Source organism: Sylvia atricapilla, chromosome 2 (genome assembly GCF_009819655.1).
Source record: "Sylvia atricapilla isolate bSylAtr1 chromosome 2, bSylAtr1.pri, whole genome shotgun sequence".
Taxonomy (NCBI): Eukaryota; Metazoa; Chordata; class Aves; order Passeriformes; family Sylviidae; genus Sylvia; species Sylvia atricapilla.
The window spans coordinates 7,568,651-7,585,189 of NC_089141.1; the positions used below are offsets into that span (position 1 = coordinate 7,568,651).

The 16,539-nt window shown below is 36.4% G+C and overlaps 1 protein-coding gene across 1 annotated transcript in view; it reads left to right on the plus strand.

The window, feature by feature from the left end:
• The window catches only part of NCAM2 (neural cell adhesion molecule 2), a 128,096-nt gene that overhangs the window by 82,748 nt on the left and 28,809 nt on the right, over positions 1-16,539 (plus strand). Inside the window, exons 13-15 of the mRNA XM_066338321.1 lie at positions 3,092-3,211; positions 5,244-5,365; positions 12,548-12,728. Coding sequence (XP_066194418.1) covers positions 3,092-3,211; positions 5,244-5,365; positions 12,548-12,728 — 423 coding nt within the window. The remainder of the gene's footprint in view (positions 1-3,091; positions 3,212-5,243; positions 5,366-12,547; positions 12,729-16,539) is intronic.

A 16,539-nucleotide genomic window follows, 5' to 3' on the forward strand; every position in this document is an offset into this window, starting at 1 on the left:
TGTTTTCTGCTTCAGATGGCATCTTTAGGCAGAATCACAGAGCTAGGTTTTGTGAATTATCACTGTCAGGAGTTCAGTCTGATTTCTGAAATCATGTCCTAAGTTTCCACCACTTTGCTTCCCAAGTTTTTATGGGGTTTTTTGTTTGTTGGTTGGTTTTGGTTTTTTTTAATATATAATTTAATTATTATTACATATATGTATTTCCATACACCTCTGAAATATGTGCAAACCTGCCTAATTCTCTTTCAGGACCTCAGTAGATAACTCAGATCTCTTGCTTTGATCATCATAGGCACCTTTCATTTTAGGTCTTGAGCACATTCTTGAGCTGGCATACAGGAGCACCAGAAAGTCACCAAAAGCACATAGCTGCATTTTGGAGTGTAGATCAAGGACAGTTGATACTGCTGTCCATGAAGGAAGAATGGCAAGTTATGAACTCTATGAAGGTGGTTGGAATATGCATTATGTGCCAGTTGCCAGCAAGGAGGACGGAAAAATTCTTTTTTTTGTCAGATTCATGTCTCCTGTGTTTGACCCTGTCTCGATACCACTTCACCACCACAGCCACTTGGACCAGGAGGGAGAACAGGCTCATGACTGGGATAAAGACAGGAAGAGATTCATGCATCAATTATCATCATGGGCAAAATAGACTCAACTTGGGAAAATCATTGAATATATTATCAGCCAAAATCAGAGCAGGATAACGAGAAGTAAAACAAGTCTTAAAAACACCTTCCCACCACTTATCCTTTCTTCTCAGCTTTACCTCCTCTCCCACATGGAGACAGAGAATGGGGATAATGGTCACAGAATCATAGAATCACTAGGTTGGAGGACACCTTCATGATCATTGAGTCCAGCCCAGCCCTAAAACCTCAACTAAACCATGGCACCAAGTGCCACATCCAGCATTTTTTTAAACACATCCAGGCATGGTGACTCCACCACCTCCCCAGGCAGACAATTCCAGTACTCTATCACTCTTTCCATAAAAATCTTTTTCTTAATATCCTACCTATATTTCCCTTGGTGCAGCTTTAAGACTGTGTCCTCTTGTTCTGCCAGTTGCTGCCTGGAGAAAGAGACCAACCCCCACCTGAGCACAGCCACCTTTCAGGAGATTGTAGAGAGTGATGAGGTCACCTCTGAGTCTCCTCCAGGCTGAACAACCCCAGCTCCCTCAGTCGTTCCTCACAGGGTTTGTGTTCCCAGCCTTGTGGCCTCCTCTGGATGTGCTCAAGTGTCTCAATGTCCTTCCTAAACTGAGACACCCAGAGCTGGACACAGCACTCAATGTCCATCCTAAACTGGGACACCCAGAGCTGGACACAGCACTCGAGGTGTGGCCTCACCAGTGCCCAGTCCAGGAGAAGAATGACCTCCCTGCTCCTGCTGGCCACACCATTCCTGATCCAGGCCAGGAGCCATTGGCCCTCTTGGCCACCTGGGCACACCCTGGCTCATGTTCAGCTGCTGTCACCAGCACCCCCAGGTCCCTTTCCTCCTGGGCACTGTCCAGCCACATTGTCCCCAGCCTGTAACACTGCAGGGGGTTATTGTGGCCAAAGTGCAGGACTGGACACTTGGACTTATAAAACTTCATCTCACTGGACTCTGCCCACCCTTCCAACCATTCCAGGTCTCTCTGCAGAGCCATCCTATCTTCCAACAGGTCAACACACACTCCCAGCTTAGTGTCATCTGCAAATTTACTCATGAAAGACTCAATATCTTCATCCATGTCATCAGTAAAGATACTGAACAGAGCTGGCCCCAGCACAGACCCCTGAGGGACACCACTGGTGACTGTCCCCAGCTGGATGCAGCACTGTTCCCCACCACTCCCTGGGCCCAGCCATGCAGCCAGTTCCTAACCCAGCACAGAGAGCTCCTGTCCCAGCCCTGGGCTGCCAGCTTATCCAGGAGTGTGCTCTGGGAGACAGTGTCAAAGGCCTTGCTGAAGTCCAGGTACTCAACATGCACAGCCCTTCCTGCATCCACCAGGTGGGTCACCTGGTCACAGAAGGAGTTCATAACATGTTGTTGCTGCTGCTGCACAGGGAGTGGAGTCCTTCCCCTGCTCCAGCACAGGATCCCTCTCATAGGAGACAGTTCTCCACGAACTACACCAAAGTGAGTCCATCCCATGTGCAACAGCTCTCCACGAACTTCTCCAGCATGGATCTCTCTTCCTCAGGATCAGTTCTTCGAGGACAGGCTGCTTCAGTGTAATTCCCCCACAGAGTCACCAGTCCTGCCAGGAATCCTGCATGGGCTCCTGGAATGGGTCTGCAGGTGCCCTCCCAGGGCTCTGTTCCAGTACAGGCTTCCCACAGGGTCAAAGCCCTTTCTCAGCATCCATCTGCTCTGGTGTGTACCCCTTCCATGGGTTGCAGATGAATCTTTACATCCCTATGGTCTCCCATGTCTGCAGGGGCACTGCTGCTCCATCACGGGCTGCACCATGGGCTGCAGGAGAATCTCAGCTCTGGCTCCTGGAGCACCTCCTGCCCCACCTTCTGCACTGCCCTGGGTGTCTGCAGCGCTGTTCCTCTCTCAGCCTCATCCTGCTCTTCTCTGGCCACAAAAAACATCTGCACAATAACTTTTTTCTTTCTTAAACATGTTATCATGGAAGGCTGCTGTCGCTGACAGGCTCAGACTTGGCCAGGAGTGTGTCCATCCAGGAGCCAGCTGGGATTGGCTCTGTCAGATGTGGGAGAAGCCTCCAGCAGCTTCTCCCTGAAGCCAGCCCTGTAGCTGCCTTGCCTGGCTGTGCAAACCCAATACACTGTGCTCATAACCTGAACACAAAATACCGACCCCCGTCAAGGTCCGGAATTGTTACTTCTCTAACACTGTGTTCCTTCAGAAGCATAACTTGTTCAGTCACAACAATGATTTTGTGTAAATGAAGAAAGGGACTATTAGCACTCAGCAAAAAAGCTAAGTTTGAAACCAATGTACTGTCAGTATATGAGACTCATAAATTTACAGGTGAAAAAAGCAAACTATGAAATTGTTTTACTTTTCTTTTTATTACTGCATCAAATTTTATTCCTTTTTTTGTTCTTTTCTTTAGCTATGGTTGTTCTGAGCAATTTGGAACCAAACACAACATATGAACTCAAAGTAGCTGCTGTAAATGGAAAAGGGCAAGGAGAGTATAGCAAAATTGAGATCTTTCAGACCTTACCTGTCCGTGAGTAATACTTGTGCTGTTAAACAAAAATTATTATTATTATTATTATTATTATTATTATTATTATTATTATATCTCTAGATTTTAATTATTATTCACTGTAGATAATGTTTCAGGTTTTAATTGTCTCTCCAGTTTACATTAGTCTTTACACTGTTCCTCAGAAATCATGTTTTGGTATTCCACCCTTTCAAGTATGAGTGAACTTAAATTGGAGAATTTATCCCATTATCTTACATTTTTGAGATTCAGAAGAGTCTTTATTTGATATAATGGAGCACAAACCATGACAGATACTAGAATAAGGATTTTTTCTCATTAACATTCAGGATATTATCCACATCAAAGAGAAGTGAATTGGCAGTTTCTGGAGACATTTCTTCACCAAACTATGCTGCTATTGTTCTGCAATTACCAAGCCTCAAACAGAAATCTTAAGCTATGGAAGAAATAATGAGAATAAATTGTTTTAACTGTGACTACCTGCACATGAGAAATTCTATGAAACCAATTCTGTATTTGTAATAAATATGGGCCAGAGATTCAGATTAAAATATTAAGGACAAATGAAAAATATTTTTTTCAAATTATCTTTAAATAGGAACAACAGTATATAAATTAAATACACAGAGAGAAGAAAAGCAAAGGAATTAGTAGATGGCAGTGTATAGTAATCAAACAGACATGTTGAAGTACATCAGCAACTACTGCCAGACCAGTCTGTCATAAGTCTTTTGCAACTGAACTGTTTCTTGAGTAGGGAAACTCAGTGTAGCTAATACTGGCCCTAAAGGATTGAACAATAAAATTATTGTAACTAAAAGAAAACAAAATATTTCTGTGATATTAGATTAGATTAGGTTGCCTTATGGTTAATATTGTATTATATTATATTATATTATATTATATTATATTATGTTATGTTATGTTATGTTATGTTATGTTATACATTTCTTGTGTCCCAAAACAGTAACTTGGCAGCTTTCATACTGATATTTTATTGAAGAATATAGATATTCTAAAATATTCCAGGACAGATAAAATAATTTCCTATTACTCCTATTGACACCTTGATGGAAGAATGACAGAAACGTAGACATTATAAATATATATATATATATGTTATCTGGGAGAAAGCTAGATAAGTTTTATGTTAGGATCAAGTAAGTTTATCCTTACTTTAATAAGTGCTAAACACAAATAATACAATTATTTCTAAAGGAACAGTATCTCTCTGGGTAAATGCATATTTACAGGTATTTTGAAGATAACACACAGTATATATTGATTTAGGATCTCTTTTTAAAAATGTAATAGGCGCTGCATATAGAAAAGATAATCTGTGGATTTTTGACTAGGAAAGGGTCTTAAAGTGGCTGTTAATCTTTTGAGTGCATGTTTAAGACTACCTGTATCTCCTCATTATAAAATAGATGTTTGGGTTTAGGTTTGAAAATACTATTCTTTACATTCACTCTTAATATTCACTTCTCTAAGAAGAAGTTATTCTTAGATAACTTTTTATCTAACTTGATTTGGTAGATTTATTGGAGAGTAAATTTACTTTAAATTTAAAAACTGAATTTAGAAATCTCACATAGGTATAAGGGTTATGCTTAAATTGTGGATGCTTTCCTGTAAGAGAGTGTCTTTTAAACTTCAGAGTGAGTAGCAGGTTACCAACCTTGCTGAATTGATGACTAAATGATTTTGGAAGGAAATTCCATTTAAAAGCTTTGTGAGTCAGAAAGTCTCAAAGAAATTAATAATTCTTTCACACTTCACATAATTTTGTTTCATTGTATGAGGGATCTACATTAGAACATATTTCAAGCACAGTATTTAACATTTTTATAGAGGCTGATTTATAGTGCCTGGAATGATCATACTGATTTTAAGATTTTGATTAACATTATTATGGACAAGTTCCTAGCTGTAATTTAAGAGTTATCGCACTGCTGAATTATTATTATTATTATTATTATTATTATTATTATTATTATTCCTGTGCACTGTTTGTTTCCTTATTTAGGGGAGCCAAGCCCCCCTTCAATTCATGGACAACCAGAGAGTGGCAAGAGTTTTAAACTCAGCATAACTAAACAAGATGATGGAGGTGCCCCCATACTGGAATATATTGTCAAATACAGAAGTGTAAGTATTTCAATTAATGCAAATAAGTGAATTATCCTTGTTAATATCTGCTTTTAATACAGAGAATATTGTTGATATTATTTGAAATTTACCAAAGTGGTTTTGCATTCCAAAAAATAATTTTAAAAACAGAGAGAGTAAGCACATTTTCTTTTGTTATTCAGTTGCAGATTATAAAAACCAAATTGAAATAAACCTCCCAAAAAAGCACACAGCTACTCCTAAAGGTATACTGAAAATTCATCTTAGCAAGAAAACTATATTCTGTTTTGGTTGCATAGTAAAAGTGCGACATTCATGTTCAGCTTTTAAAACACAGTAAATCAGCAAATGTCAAAATCACACAATTAAAGTTTGTTTGAACAGCAAATTTTTAATTTATTATAATGCATTGATGAAAAGCTATATTGCAGTGCTCCATATTAATTGTAAATGACATTAATTAGCTGATCATGTTTCCTATCTTCGATCTGCCTGAATTCCAAGTCTCATCTTACAAGAGCCAAATAATTGGCACGTTGTTGAGTTCCAGGGAATTTCATGAGTTTCAGGGCATGTGTCTGTTCTTAGACAGCCAGTGGGTAGAGCATTTTTGGCATTCTGTCATCTAGACAGCTCTGTTTTGGTGTTTTTCCATCAAATCTGGCAAGTTTAGAAAACAGGCTTTTCTGCAGTATATAATTATTAAAAAAAAAAAAAAAAAGTTGTGTGGGTTTTTTAATTACTATTAATAATGTAGCTAAAATACACTTCCTGATGCATTATTCTTAGAAATTATTGGATTGAAAAAGTAACTGCAGAACTCACAAAGGTGATGTGTTTAATTCCAAAGTGTGCATTTTTTTTAACATTTCTTTATTATAGTACTTTTATCTGGGTAGACCCATTTTACCAGAGTGTTACAGCAGAATTTCATGTCCATTAGGAATCTAGAAAATTTGGAATGTAATATTAGATATCTAGACATGTTAAATGGAAGTTATGAATGGTTTCTTTATTCACAGAAAAAAGCCATTTTTGAGAAATTAACTGTAGAACCTGTTGTAATATTAGCAAAAAGGAAAAGACACTTCCTTAACTTGTAATACGTTTTTGTCACTTTCGCTGTGTCTTAATGTAACTTTTTGATGATAGTCTAGTGAGTACCCGAGTGCTAAACCTGGTATGTAAAATTACTCTCCTATGCTAAATATAGCCAAAGAAGATGAGTAGCTCTGAATTAATTGAGAAGTATTTGGTGGCACTCTTTAGAGTAGTCTGAGGGAATGACCAGAAGTTATTCTGCTATTACTGACCCTGAAATGTTATTTCACCTTCTTAAATGACTTTCCATCCAGTGGATACAGTTGATATAAAAGAAAAGTAATTGCAAAGAAGACAAGGGTAGTGAAATATGCAATACAGGATAAAAATAGAGTTTTGTAGCATTGAACTTCCTAGTTAGATTACAATGCCTTTAAGTATTTACCTCTGAGTACAAAGTAAACTGTTCAGATAGAATACATTCATGCAGCATATGGACTTTAATCTGTTTTTATTATTAAAATGAGCTAAATTCTTTTGCTTCTATCCCAAAAATTTTTAGAAATCTGATTTTGATCTGATGTTTTGACTAAGGTACAATATTATAGTACAAAAGATGACTTTTCCTCTGTGTTTGTGGAAGGTAAATGTGCAGTTTAGGCAGTAACTGGAAACTTAAATGGTTACTGAAGAAGATAGCTTTTCCTTGGACCTTGAATCCTTAACTCCTTGAGCTTCCAGCTGAAAAAGCAATTTGACTAAATTAAAGGCCTTTCTACAACAAAAGAAACAGAATAATTTTTTTGGTGTTTTAATCAGAAGGAATGAATGCTATTTAAGGTTCATAATTATCTGTTGACTGCTTCTCTTTTATCTTCCCCAATGGTCGTGTTTAATTAGCTTTCCTATAACTCCTGCCAGCACCTGGACAAATGTATTCACTTGCATGTTTGAGGAGCATATTTGATAACAATCCATACATCAGTGGCTGTTCCTTCAAAATGTTAATTTGCCCATGTTTAAGTTTTATACAGACTTATTTTTATAAACTGGGAGAAGGACAGCATTTAAGATATTAAAGCAATATAACAGCCTGGTTGAGGGCAACTGGTAAGTTTTTTTCTGGAAATCATGTATTTAGTTCTGTTGAATATTCCTTTCCTAGCATTAGTTTCTTCCTATTATGGGCAGGAATTACTGACTACAAGCAGCTTGACATTTTCTTCTCTATTCCAGAGTATTATGTGCAATTTTTTATGATTAGCAGCCTCAATTTTTTTCATGCTGTTGCACTGAGAAAGTTGAGACAGTCTGACCAAGCTTCGCTGATGGAGTGTGAGGCTGATGGCACATATTGGCTTCAAAGTTACCTTGGGAAAGAATGGGAAGGAAGAAAGTAAAACAAGGGAAAACTGTTCCCCAGTAACCAGCTAGAAAGAGCAGTGATGGGAATTCTCCTGTCTGATGCCAGAGGTGACCAACTGACCTCACTTGTCATAGGAACTCTTTAATATTTTTTCATGGGGGCCAACTCAAGCCTCCCTCTGGTTCTTTATCTTATGGTGCTTCCAGAGTTGGTTGGGATAGCCATGATGACCTGCTGGTGTTTCACAACAGGTGTGAAACTTTATATGTTTAAATTATAGAAAGGAGTACTGAATTTATAAATGGCTGTTATCTGATGGAGCATTTACCAAGTACCAGAGTAATAAATTAAAATTGAGAGGGGAGAGTTGAGGAGACAAGGAGGGCCAGGAGGAGGGAGCAGTTGGGATGCAGGGGAGCATCTGTCACTGCAGCTCCGGGCAAGGAGGTGACCAGGCACAGACAGACAAGAGAAAGGCAGGCTACAAAGCAGCCTTTGGAAAGTGTTGACACTGCTTAAACTTACTTCAGAATGCTTAAAAAGAAAGTTCTGAATAGGTGTCTAAGCATTTCTATATTGCCAGGTCACTGAATGCCAACAGTAAGCTAGGAAAAAAGAGAGAAGAGAGAGTGGTGAGGGGAGAAGGGTTGTTTTTGTTTCTCCCTGGCAGAGTAAATTTTAGTAAATATTTAGAATTAGAACAGAATAACGCCCTTTTATGATTATGAACCTTTTGATAGAAGCAAGAAAAATTTACTAAAGTGGCTGGTTTTTACAAGCCTAAATGTTGTTCACCTGTTTTTGACCTGTGACAGGGTTATTATTAATGCTCTGAATTTTGGCAGATAAGAGTTTGATAGTTTATGTGCTTCACTTTGAAGCACATTTGCTCTTTTTTGACTGTGTTAATGTAGGACAATAATTTTGTTCCTTCTTGGTGGGTTCTACAACAAATGTTAACAAATTTTAAAAGAGATAATTTTGCATTTACTCCCACTCTGAGATACCTACCAAGAAACAGGTAAATGCTTTTTGTATCTCTAGGTTCCAGCCTACCTGCCAGATCCTCTGACTTTCTATGCATTTTAACATCATGTATATTACCAGCTGTTTTGTGCTTGGTTCTGTGTTTGCCCCTGAACTTTATTACCTGTATTAACCAGCCCCTGGAAACTTTATTACCTGTATTTACCTGTATTAATTCATCCCCAACTTAGTGTAATTAATTCTTGTAAAGTTACTGCCTTGAATGATCAGTTTTTCTTCTGTGAGGACTTCTTGGCATTTTTTTCCTGCCAACCTTTAAGACAGTGTAGTGTCTCCTGTCCGTTTTTTCATCACAGGGACCACCATAACAAAAAGCTTGTTTGAGCCAAGCTTTCAACTCAACAATTTAGAGAGGATGAAGAATAAGGGAAGAGTTGAAGGAGGTTAATCACTTTTTCTGTCTTTTGATGAGATCCCAGAGACTGTGATTTTGGATACAATATAGAATGACCCTTGAAGAGAGATGTTATTTTCCAGACTACTAAACTGCTGCCTAAACAGTGGATTGGCTTTGCTTCCACTGTTGTCAGGCGTGCCTTTGGTTTTGAGAAGCAGTCAAGTAAACTGGAGTTTTACACTGCTTTGTTTAGGTTTTGGTTGTTTTTGTGGGTTTGTTTGCTTCAGGGAGATGGCTTTGTTTTTTAGTTTTTTGCCAGGGTATTTAGATGGTTAGGTTACAGCTGTCTTAAAAATCTAGCTCTTAGACTCTTCATAATAAATTTGGCTGATACTTACATTATGAAAAAAATATGACGCCTAAACCACATAAAGCCAATATATACCCATTTAAGAAATAATGATGTGAGGATTTTGTGGTTGATTTTGTTTTGTATTAATATAAGGCTGAAGAGTAATGGAAGTGGAAATGCCAGTCACTGGATAGGTTATAAGTGGCCTTTTGTAAAGGAGTGTTTCTGCATAATATGAAATAAAATAAGATGTAAATAAAGGAATAATTTAATCTCTGATGTTGCAGATCCCATCACAGTTTCTGTAAATATGCATTTGTTGCTTGATATTAATGATTATTGAAGACACATTAATTCACCCCCCAAATTAGACTACTGTTTGTAATTTAGAAGTTTCATTCCTTTTGTTGTAGAACACTGTGCATATGTAGGACTTTCTATAAATTTTAAGTATGAATAACAAAACAACCTAGTAAGGTACAAAGTGATCTCTTATGGTTCTGTCTTCTGCTCCTTAAGCTACAATTTAAAGAATCCTATATAAACCAGGCAGATTTGTGCAAGATTTACCTGGCAGACCCAAGATTTGTGTTCACATCACTCTTTTTCCATTTCTACACTTGTAATGAATCAAATGTGGACATGTTACTGAGCTCTGCTTAGGGGAAAGTATTGAAAATGCAATATAGATGAAATAACAGCTATAATAAATGACAGAGAGGTTTTTTTGTTTTGTTTTAGTTTGGGTTTTGTGGTATTTTTTCTTGTCTTTAAAGCACACTTTTCTTTCCAGATACTATATTCCTCTTCCCCCTAGTTTGTATTTTTCACTCTTCAAAAAAGTTGATCACTCAGAGCTTGGACTTTATTTCATTTATCTCAATTCACCCATTTGGCTTCAGTTTTAACTAAATTGTGATATCTTTAGCATAGCATATGAAGGTATCCTGTTACATTTCAACTCATTCATTATTTTTCACCTGACCAAATTGTGGAACACCTGCCTTTTTACTTGTTCTTCTGTCTGTGGAAGTGTAGCCTCATTCTATTCATCACATAGATTTTTGCAGTTTGTTCTCAAAATATATCTCTGTTTGCAATACCATCTTTTTCTGCAGGAGCTGTATTAGCTTGAAGCATTACTTTCCAATTCACTGTATTTTTTTTTTGTCTTTCTGTGTTTCTGAAACCCTCTGGAAGTCCCTAGTATATTCACTGGACATCTGTGCACAATACTGAGATTATGGAGGGAACTTCTGATCCATGTTGATATTCTTTGTAATCTAGCTGTATTTTTTCTTACTCCTCTCATATCTCACCAGTTTAAATAGCCATTAAAATACAATGCTACATAACACTGCTATTCCTAATATCACTTAGGAGTATTTTCATACGCATATTACAATGAGTATTAGCTCCTTCTATTTCAGCAGTGTTATGCAAAAATATATTTTGTAAGAAGAGTTTAATATAGTGATAATGTAAGTGGATTCACTCAAGGTCAAGTCAAGTGATGGAAATAGAAAGTATCCATCAAGATATGGGAAAATATTCTTTACAGAAAATACCATTCTCACTGTGTCGTGAGCAAACTGTTTTTACTCCAGTGTATGTAGAGTTTTTTCATTATTTGTAATGGACCTACCATTCTGCTGTTTTTAATTAGTCTATCACTGCACACAGTAGGAGCTTTCACCTGGATGCAAATATTCCTGAAAACATGTTTTGTTGGACTTTGGTCTGTCTCAGCTCTATTAGGCGACAATACCAATGTTAATGCAGAAAAAGCAAGAAAGTTTTTGGAAAGGTGAAGTCGGTATGGAAAGGCCATCAGCCTCAGAGCTGATCACAGATAAATTATTGCAGCAGTGCACAGAAGGGAATTTTGTGTGTCCTTTATTTTCTGAAGACCAGGGAGGAAAAAAAAAAAAAAAAAGTCGCAAGGAGCATGATTGGACCCTGAACTCTCTAAATTAGATGCTATTTTCTCTGAAACCTGCAGCAGTGAAGAGCAAGATGCTTCAGCAAAGAGCCTAAAATATAAGCTGCTGAGTAGAGTTCACCTAAAAAGTTATATTTGCAGGTACCATAAGTTTGTTTTAGCTTTTAATTTTACGATGTGGTTTATACCCACTAATTGGGTCTAACGTGTTGCTGTATGGGTTGGAAGGCCAAGATTTGTCTCTCAAGAGATATTTTAGCCATGTTGTTGTACCTCAGTGTCCTGTAAGAGTAGGACTGCATAGATTCTTACTGTTACTGGTTGTCTTTTGAACAAGATTACTTTTTTGTTTGACAATATATATTGTTTTATCCTTCTACCTGTTACTAATTGTGTAATTTCTACTTGTATTAAAAATAATTAAATGTATTATGCACTCAAGGTAGTGATTGCAAAGGTAAGATTTATGAGACGCGAGAGTTAAATTTGCAACCTAAGTCCTCATTTGTTCCCTTTGTAGAGATGTCTTAATTACCTGAACTAAGAGAAATTATGAGAATCCTTTTTTGTCTAGAACAGCATCCTAAAGATTTGCATGTATCCTCTCACTGGTGTAGACATAGTACTTCATATTTTCTCAGTGATGTTTATATTCTTGCATACCACCTGGTTTGTGAAATGTTGTTGTATTGCTACAATTAGTATATATTCTTATTAAATAACTAATGTATGATATAAGCACAGCTGGGCTGATGAACAGTTGAAGACTGGGTTTAATGGCAAGCTTCTTTGAATGGGTATTGATTGAAATGCAATTGAAATGTCTGTATAAAATAAACTTCTTACATAGTTTATTTTTATTATTTTATTATATAAGTGATTAGCCTGCTGTTCTATCAAATAAAAACCAATATTTGAGAAAAGAAAAAATTGAAGCCGAAAAGTTTAAAAGGGTTGATTGACCACAAAATTCTCTAAATCCACATTGTGGAAACATGATAAGGAGTAGTCAAAATTACAAAAAGCCTAAGTACTCAGGACTCAAAAATTAGATTATTTCAGACAAATACTACAGGAGTTTGGAAGAATTGAAACAAATATTTTTATCTTTACAGAAAGATAAGGAAGACCAGTGGCTAGAGAAAAAAGTACAGGGTAGTAGAGACCACATTATCCTAGAGCATCTTCAATGGACCATGGGTTACGAAGTGCAAATTACAGCTGCCAACAGACTGGGTTATTCTGAGCCAACATTGTATGAATTCAGCATGCCACCGAAGCCCAACATTATTACAGGTAAGTTAATTCCATCGTGTTTTCTCTCTGTGAATTATTTCCAACTCACGGGACAGTGTGCATAGTTGAGCTTTATGTAACTCAACTCTTGGACTGGGGAGACATGAGACCGCAGACTTTATTATCAGCAAAAATTTGATTCAGGACCCATAAATGGGACCCTGTCTCCTACTTTTCTCTTAGTAATAAAGTAATTTTTAAGTATAGGAGAAATATTGATTCTTCAACCCTGCTGATGGCATTTAACAAGAAATACAGTATTTTAGATACACCTGTTTTTCAAGTTGCCTTGTAATGCCTATTGTCTGGTTAAGCCAATTATTTGCTGGAATTCTCGATTTCAACCTCATCCCTATATGTGCTTTGAGCTACATATGTAATAAAGGCATTTATTTTAGTGTCCAATGAGATTAAGGCTTCAAATAGTCTTGTTTAGATACTGTCTGAATGATTCACCCTAACATAATGGTCAAACAGTAGCCTTCTATGAGGCTGATTTACAAAATTTGAAATCTATAGAAACTTTGTTCATATTTTTAAGAGTGAAAATAAGAAGGTTTAAAATTCCATTTAAGAAAAACTACATTTTAGTTAAGAGTGAGTGTAGGAGCTTTAATGCTTCCCAATACAAGGCTTTATTTTGATGCAACAATTATTTAGCTAACAATTAACCTAAAATAAGGCATTTTCAGAAGTATTGTACGTAATTTTAATTTTTATAAAGAAAATGGCTATGAGAAAGGGATTTCAAACTTAATTAATAATTAAGAATTATGAGCTACAAGCTTAATAATTATTTCCATATTAGATCAGTATCATCACTACCACTTGAAAAATCAGATTCTAAGTCCTCTAACATAGTATTTTCTGACAGCCATTTTTCAAATTGTTAGTCTAATAGAATAATCAAAAAACTTACCAAATAAATACTGTGGCAAATACATTAAAATGTATACTATATCATTATCTGTATTTCAATCTGAACACCTAACTAGCATTGATACAGTGCCAATGAGCTGGGATAAGTCATGGTCTAGAATGCCATCAGATAATTTTTGAATAATTTTGAAATAACTATTTTTTTCTTGTGTATTGTGAGTTTCCTTCAAAGATATTTTCAGGAAAGTTATCTCAAGATCTCTCCAACATTTTTGAATATTCCATTGCAGTTGAATTCTTTTTAATATTGGAACATAGTTACCTTTTATTTATTGAAAAGAAAACACATTTTTAATTCATTCAGACTCAGATCCAGTTCTAGTACAAATATTTGTTTTATGCACTTGAATTGAAGTAAAGTTGATTTGCATCTTGATTGAAATTCAGAGTCTCAATAGGTTCTGTGTACTTGTTTGTAAACAGGCAGAGCCTTGTGATTGCCATCATTCAGAAATAAAATTTCCCATGATTGAAAAAGAAAAGGGAGAAAGAAATGTAGGGAAACTCCTTGACCCAAGGAAATAAAAATATCTGTCAAGTAGAAAAATAAGTAAGAACTTACTTAGGGAAGGGATAAGCCATTTTTCAATTTTGCATATTTGAAACAAAAATATTACTTCTTTTGCTATGTATTCTAAGTTTAGCCTTTTATAATTATGCAAACTATTCCATACTATTGCCACAGCTGCTGTTGCAGAGAAATTTAATTCTCCTCTGCAAATGATAACATAGGTGGTCTCTAGACATTCAACTGAAAAGTAACTTAGTTAATTTAATTTCAGAAGAAAGACAGAACATTTCTCTCTCAAAACAGTTTTAGAGGTGCTTAGGGGCTTTTTCTTTCAGTGCTCTTCCATAACCTCTGAGTAGCTGCAAGAAGTCTGTTACACTATTTAACTTCAAGTCTTCTTTATATGAATCATTATTGCAATTATGATTGTGGAACTAATTAGTTTCCTTGACAACTGTTTTTTCAAAGCCTGAAAAAGAGTGTGAAATTCCCATCATAAGAACATTCTGTAGGCGATTTTTAAAAGTATGTCAAAAGGCATTTAGAATCAGTGGAACAATGCTGTTCATATTCATAAGTCAGCATGATTATCTTGTTTTGAAATGGCATAATATTATAATCACAATGGAATATTGTATACATATATACATAATGCTCCAAAAATTTGAAAGTCATCTATTCAAATGTAATTGATTTTGTGTACAAAGTGTTTAAGTTTGAGCAGAAATATTCTTTCTGATGTCAGTTAACTCTAACAATGCATTATTTGTTTGAGGCTTTGGTACTAACAGCTAGGTGTCTCCAGATGAGTTTTGAAAAGGACATAGGCAAACAAGAATGAAAGTGGGTAGACTTCTGAATGAAATCTGCATCATTTGTCCTGTGCTCTGTTAGTATCTACAGTAATGCGAAAGGTTTCCTTTCATATTGTTAATGTAATTAATGTAATTATTGAAAATTATTACAATAATAGAGGAGCCTCTAGGACTCCTGAAGGTTTTCATCTACATTTGCCCAAATCTGTGGCACTTCAGCTGAACTGAGTGTCGGGCTCTAAATTCAAACAGAAGTAAATCTGTAGACCCTATCTATGCAATTTCATGAATATTACTTATCCCAAAAGACTTTTGCTGTCCTCTAAGTATCTTGTCAGTTTAACTATATATAACATAATACCCTGGTGAAGTGTGTGGAGCTAATGCAGTAAATCAGAGAACTGAAGGGAGATGTAAGCAAGGATATGTTGGTCGTCCTTCAGTGGGTGCTTAGTAGAGAAATAGCAGTTTTCACAAGAAACAAAACTTTGCTTCTAAATTTTTTAGAAGGAGATCATTTGTGCTTTCAAAAGCCATTGGCTCTCAGGCAAAAGTAGTAATCCCTGGGATCAGGAACTGGAAGCCAAAACTCTACTTATGTGAATATACAGCTCCTGTGGGAACCGAATCCACAGCTAGGGAAGTGTGCAAGTACCAGCTCAAATGGAATTTGGCTGCCAGTCAAATTCCATGATAATACAAGATGATGATCTTCCAGTAACAGTCTTAGGTCTGGAAGAAGCTTGAGACTGCAAATTGCTCTCTGGCATCAGGGAAGTGCATGAATGAGATAGACATTCCTTAAAATTTCCCCATGGTTGGCCTCAGCAGCCTCCAAATGTAGATCAACTGTATTTAATAATGTGTTCCTAGACCTGTAACACAGTATCCATTCACTGAGTCCCTCACATTTGTGATTAGTTCCTCAGAATTTGTAATCCTTGTAATGAAAACTTCCTGGTTTTCTGAAGTGTTTATCAATGGAAACTTGCACTGACTTTGAGAAATGCCCAGGAAACCTTCTTAAAACATTTTGCTTTAAATAACTGTATGTATAAAATTAATAATGTATGTATATTCATACATAAACACACACACACACACACACACACACACACACATATATATATATATATACACCATTTTTTTCCTACTTTTTTGAGTTATTTTTTTGTGGTCACAAATCTATATCTGTATTTCACATTTCACTTAGGCATATGAACATATATTTTAGACTTGTGCTTGGAGGAAGAGGGATGCAGTCTTAAATGCAGTATTTTATGTGTTCCAAAATCGCACTAGGGATGTTGGTTAGCAATTCAACTCTAACCTCAGAGTGTTTGCCTCTGAGCAAAGTATTTATTACATTTTTAGCGCTGACTTGTAATGTTTTATAAAATTTTCTTCTTGCCTATCTGTACTGTTGAGCTTCTAAAGGACCTGTGTGCTTTAGCTCTTTATCTATGTTAGGAGAGTATGGACTAACCTCTGCAGCCATCAAAACCCCTAGGAACAGCTAAAGTCCTTTAGCTCCCAGAGCTGACTC